General features: G+C 34.6%; 1 protein-coding gene across 4 annotated transcripts in view; it reads left to right on the top strand.

Moving 5' to 3' along the window:
* NLRX1 (NLR family member X1) overlaps positions 1–5,522 on the top strand; it is a 103,173-nt gene extending 97,651 nt beyond the window's left edge. For all 4 annotated transcript variants that reach the window (XM_073566458.1, XM_073566460.1, XM_073566461.1 and 1 more), the window contains 2 exons: positions 4,218–4,469; positions 4,942–5,522. In XM_073566458.1, coding sequence (XP_073422559.1) covers positions 4,218–4,469; positions 4,942–5,248 — 559 coding nt within the window. In that variant the 3' untranslated portion in view covers positions 5,249–5,522. The remainder of the gene's footprint in view (positions 1–4,217; positions 4,470–4,941) is intronic.
* Positions 5,523–6,000: the final 478 nt, after the last annotated feature.

Consider the following 6,000-nt stretch of genomic DNA (forward strand, 5'->3'; position numbering starts at 1 on the left):
TGATACCGTCATAGAAGGAAATTAAGTTAGTCTGACATGACTTATCAGTTACAAACCCATGCTGACTCTGTTTAATCACTTCATTCTTATCCAGGTAATAATACTGCTTGCCGCACTCACATTCAATTAAATATATTACAAAATCAGTGGCGCAATTAAGGAAATCTTTGATAGGAAAAACCTCATTAGTGCTGGTAGATTTAAAACATTTATCTCTATGTGTAATACAAGAACAACACAGACAGTTTTTCTTGCCGCATTTATAAATGCCCTTAAAGGGAGATTTGGATATAGAATGAGGTCCATTATTACAGATATTTTTAGAAACATTTTTTAACCGACTCGGGGCCACTATACTTTTAATAGTGGGTGCCCTTCTAAACGTGACACCAGGGTTATCTGGAAGAAATTTCTGCAAAATAGGGTCATTTAGTAAAATATGCCAGTTGCTCCTTAAAATCCTCCTAATTTCAATATGGTCAGAACAAAATTGAGTAATAAAATTAGTCATAAATTTATTGTTTTCAGGTTTAACTGTCTTGATTCCATTAATGAGGGTTTCTTGGGATAAATTAATACATTTATTAAAAGCATTTTTAAGTAAATTATCCGGATATTTTTTCTCAGAAAACCTACTATGTAATATTTCTGCTTGATCCTTGAATACTTTTATATCAGTACAATTTTTCCTTATTCTTCTGTACTGATTTTGGGGAATATTCCTTAACCAATTTTTAAAATGACCACTACTGAACGGGATGTAACTATTTGTATCAACATTTTTAAAAAAAGTTTTGGTTAAAATACTATTATTCTCAATATAAATACTTATGTCTAAAAAATTAATAGAGTTCTCATCATAGACAGTGGAAAAAGTGAGACCCCAAATATTATTAATATCACAAATAAAATCACCAATGTTATTCTCAGTGTTATCCCATATAAAAAACAAATCGTCTATAAATCTCTTATATAAAATGCAATTATTATGCCATTTGGATTTAAAAATATAAAAGTCTTCAAACACCCCCATAAAAATATTAGCGTAAGTTGGTGCTACTTTTGAGCCCATTGCAGTCCCAAGGCACTGGTGGTACAGAATTCCATTAAAGGTGAAGTAATTATTATTTAATATAAAATCCATGCCTTTTAACAGAAACTTCTTTTGTTCCTTGCTTAATCTATTGTCTTGCAGTAAAATCTTGTTAAAACAGGCCAGACCTAAATTGTGTGGATGTATCTGCTTTATACTCAAATATCCCACACAATTTAGGTCTGGCCTGTTTTAACAAGATTTTACTGCAAGACAATAGATTAAGCAAGGAACAAAAGAAGTTTCTGTTAAAAGGCATGGATTTTATATTAAATAATAATTACTTCACCTTTAATGGAATTCTGTACCACCAGTGCCTTGGGACTGCAATGGGCTCAAAAGTAGCACCAACTTACGCTAATATTTTTATGGGGGTGTTTGAAGACTTTTATATTTTTAAATCCAAATGGCATAATAATTGCATTTTATATAAGAGATTTATAGACGATTTGTTTTTTATATGGGATAACACTGAGAATAACATTGGTGATTTTATTTGTGATATTAATAACAATATTTGGGGTCTCACTTTTTCCACTGTCTATGATGAGAACTCTATTAATTTTTTAGACATAAGTATTTATATTGAGAATAATAGTATTTTAACCAAAACTTTTTTTAAAAATGTTGATACAAATAGTTACATCCCGTTCAGTAGTGGTCATTTTAAAAATTGGTTAAGGAATATTCCCCAAAATCAGTACAGAAGAATAAGGAAAAATTGTACTGATATAAAAGTATTCAAGGATCAAGCAGAAATATTACATAGTAGGTTTTCTGAGAAAAAATATCCGGATAATTTACTTAAAAATGCTTTTAATAAATGTATTAATTTATCCCAAGAAACCCTCATTAATGGAATCAAGACAGTTAAACCTGAAAACAATAAATTTATGACTAATTTTATTACTCAATTTTGTTCTGACCATATTGAAATTAGGAGGATTTTAAGGAGCAACTGGCATATTTTACTAAATGACCCTATTTTGCAGAAATTTCTTCCAGATAACCCTGGTGTCACGTTTAGAAGGGCACCCACTATTAAAAGTATAGTGGCCCCGAGTCGGTTAAAAAATGTTTCTAAAAATATCTTTAATAATGGACCTCTTTGTATATCCAAATCTCCCTTCAAAGGCATTTATAAATGCGGCAAGAAAAACTGTCTGTGTTGTTCTTGTATTACACATAGAGATAAATGTTTTAAATCTACCAGCACTAATGAGGTTTTTCCTATCAAAGATTTCCTTAATTGCGCCACTGATTTTGTAATATATTTAATTGAATGTGAGTGCGGCAAACAGTATGTGGGTAAAACAGTCCAACCATTACATCTAAGAATAAACTCTCACAGACATAATATTAAGAGGGGTTTTCTAAAACATGGTCTTTCTAAACATTGTACGATTGTACATAATAAAAATCCTAATGTGCTAAAAATCAGCCCTATCGAACATATCCCGGACAATGTGCCCGACAGGATAGGATTACTGAATAGAAAGGAGATTTTTTGGATCTATAGGCTAAACACTTTAAGACCAAATGGGTTAAACGAAATAACTGAGGTTTTTCTGTAAAGACTTTTCAAACTGTTATTTTTTATTCTGAATGATTATTTGGGGTTTATCTACATTTTATTAATGTCTGTTTCTATTCACTTTGTATCATGCTTGCGTTTTTGTCAGTGCGACTTTCTGTTAATTCCATCTGACTGATTTATTTTTGTCAGTGCGATCCTCTGCCGATGTTATTTGACTAATCTATCTTTTTGTCAGTGTGATTTCCTGTTGATGGTTATAATTTGAATGTTTTTTTCAGCCCTATTGTTCTAAAAGAAACTTTTCTTTTCTTGCGGTCTGGACAGGTTTTCCTCCGGTCTCTCCCCCTCCTGGGTGCGATCTGTCTTCTCTGGGTGCTTCCCTCCCTCGTGAACTGTCCTCTTTTTCTGTGAGCCATTGAGTTTTCACAGATGTCTTGGCAAATCTTTCTTTATAAATCCCTATCATCTAGTACTTTTAAACATGTCCTATATCTTTTACTTGCACCTCATATCACTGTTTTTTATCAATCCTTCACTTTTTTTATTCAAAATTTTTTTTTATCTCGAATAATTTTTATTATGACAACATTTTTATATAAAACATTTTTATTATATTGAATAAAAGAATCGTTTTAATATATATATATGTAAATTCATTATCCATTATTTTCTTCTTTTCTTCTTTTTCTCTTTCTCTTTCGTCTGCCTATTTGGGATGGTGGTTTGAGCTGTGATTTACTGCTCCCTTCTCCCCTTTTTTTATAGTTCTAGCACAGGTCTATCCTTTTATATATACATTTTTTTACATTTTTTTTTTTTTTTTTTTTTTTCATTCTTTTTATGACCTGCAAATAAATATTTTAAGAGAATTTATTAAGGTGGAAACAATACAGTTTTAAACATTTTTTGTACATTTTTTTTTGTTACTGATGACCTTTGACATTCTTTCCCTGTAACATGTGACCTTTGGCGCCAATATTTGAAATTTGTATGTATAAAACTGGGAGCTACTCTGTCTGTTTGTACATGTCATCCCCTGAGGAAGAAGTTTGAGACTTCGAAACGCGTTGGGAAAATAAAAGTATACAAGTACACAATCTGGAAAGGAGTCGTTTTGTCTAGCAGCGCACGTTTAAATCCGAAAATTGTTTCTTTGATATCTGATAACCTGGAAAGTGGCTTTTTTTTGCAAGCACTAATTCATCATGCCCATTAATGAAAATGGGAGTAACTCTTTGAGACTCCTACGAGAGTTAAGTTAAATGCAATAATAATCTCATTATGAATAGTGCTGCCTAGGGGGGCAGTGTTGTACGCAATACTCAAGGATAAGAATGCACGTTTTTCTGATGTTGGGCACAACCTTAACCACTACAATATGATTTGCCTCCTTGATATGTCAGAAATATTAGACCATGCAGACAGTCTGGGATGATATTAAAGTAGGATGCTTAATATTGTAGGAGGGTTTTGCAATGTAAACCTGATTGTTAACTTAGTGGTAGCATTGTGTTGTCTACTTGGTGTACATATGGCTTAAATTACTTAAAGTATCCGCATTAATAAATTCTCATGCCTTTGTCCTAGGTTATGTAACAACCCTTTGGCACCGGAGGGAGCACAATTAATTGTGGAGGGACTTGCTGGTAACAGTTCATTAAAGCACTTGTCTCTACTCCGCACAGATCTTGGAGATGAGGGTGCTGAAATTCTGGTAAATAATCTTGGAAAAAATAAACATCTCCAAGAAATAAACCTTGCATACAATGGGATCCATGACCAGGCTGCAATTAGGCTGGGAGAAGAGGCTTCACGTCACCCAACACTTGGCGGAGTTCAGTAAGTACCATCATCCATCAAAGAGTGTAATAAACTCATAAAAAAGTGCCGGAAGACTAGTTATTGCATATTTTGGAGCTTAAAGGGATCATCTCATCAGAAAACCTTCTGTCTGTGAAAGGATCTACATGCAGTAGATCTCATTATGGTGTGCTCAGGCCATCCATGTAGAACATGGATGGTCATTTACTTGTCTTGTAATACTGCAGGCAATGTCAACATCCCTTGCCAAGATCAGCTGTTTGCCAGGGGTCTTTGTAGTTTAGAGCCTTGGTGATCAGCTGATCGCCACGGTGGCAATTATTGGGGTGGCCTTTGATTTAACCTTTATGCAGTTTGTCAACAAGCGTTAAAATGTAATTTCAGCTGAAAGGAAATTATGATTTGGTTTTGCTTGGGACGTTCAAGATTAATATTTTTTTTTTAGTTTTTAGGAAAAAGTATTTAACTCAGTTTTTTTTTTTTTTTTCAGTCTGTATTTTAATGAAGTTTCGGACAGTGGGCTTCGTGCCTTGCAGACTTTAGGTGACGTCAGAGTTATTGTATCCCTTTCCGAAGGATCAGATGCATCACGTCATTGGTCTCTGATCCTGAGGGAGCTTAAGGCCAATGCTGGAGGCTGGGACCAGGCACGGATGGGCTCACACCTCACTTTGCTATTGCGGGATCTACAAAGCAGCCGGGCATTGACTGGGAACTGGTGGCGTAAAGCACGTATTCTACGGGTGGAGACAGAGGTCAAACTTATGCTGAGCCGTATACATCAAGGAAAGCTATGAGTTACCAACTGTGCCTTTAAAAGGTGTTTCCCAGTAAGAACAGACCACCACTGATCAAGTAGTAATAGGTGATCACAGGTTTTTACTGGAATTCTACTTTTATTTTTCATGATTTTTATTTATTTTCCTATATGTTTTGCTCAAGGAAACTAGGTTACAGTTCAGGTGACTATATATAAAGGTGTGTTTTACCTTTGTATGCTTCTTGTACAGTTTGTCCGCTGTATCGATCCTCTGCACTGTGCATAAATAATAAATGCCTTCTTTATTATTACACGTGTTCTGTCTTCTCATGTTCTGTGCTCAAAGACTGAACATACATTAATGATACCTAGCAAATTTCGAATTATCCCCTTCCTGACATGGTAAATTTTCTTTTTTTGCTTTTTAATTTTTCCCTACCCTTCTTCCAAGAGCCATAACGTCTTTATTTTTCTGTCAATTGTCTCTTCAGAGAGGAAGAGGACTAAAACGCTAGTGCCACCTATTGGAAGTAGCAATCCTAAAAGTCAATGTTGACCCTTTAACCAGCCTTGTCACATGACTTAGGATAAAAGTCAAACCAGAATCTCAGTTTGCAGACACAGTTTCGGGGTACTGCCCCTCATCAGTGCAAAGTGTGAGATCTGGTTTGGCTGTGTGTTGCTACTTCCAATAGGTTGCACTAGAGTTTCAGTCCTCTTCCTATCTGAAGAGACAATTTGCATATTCACCAGAGGAGCATTGCGTCTTTAAGTCTCCTCATCTCGGCA

This window comes from Dendrobates tinctorius, unplaced genomic scaffold (genome assembly GCF_039654945.1).
Source record: "Dendrobates tinctorius isolate UK_male_01 unplaced genomic scaffold, ASM3965494v1 ptg000018l, whole genome shotgun sequence".
Taxonomy (NCBI): domain Eukaryota; kingdom Metazoa; phylum Chordata; class Amphibia; order Anura; family Dendrobatidae; genus Dendrobates; species Dendrobates tinctorius.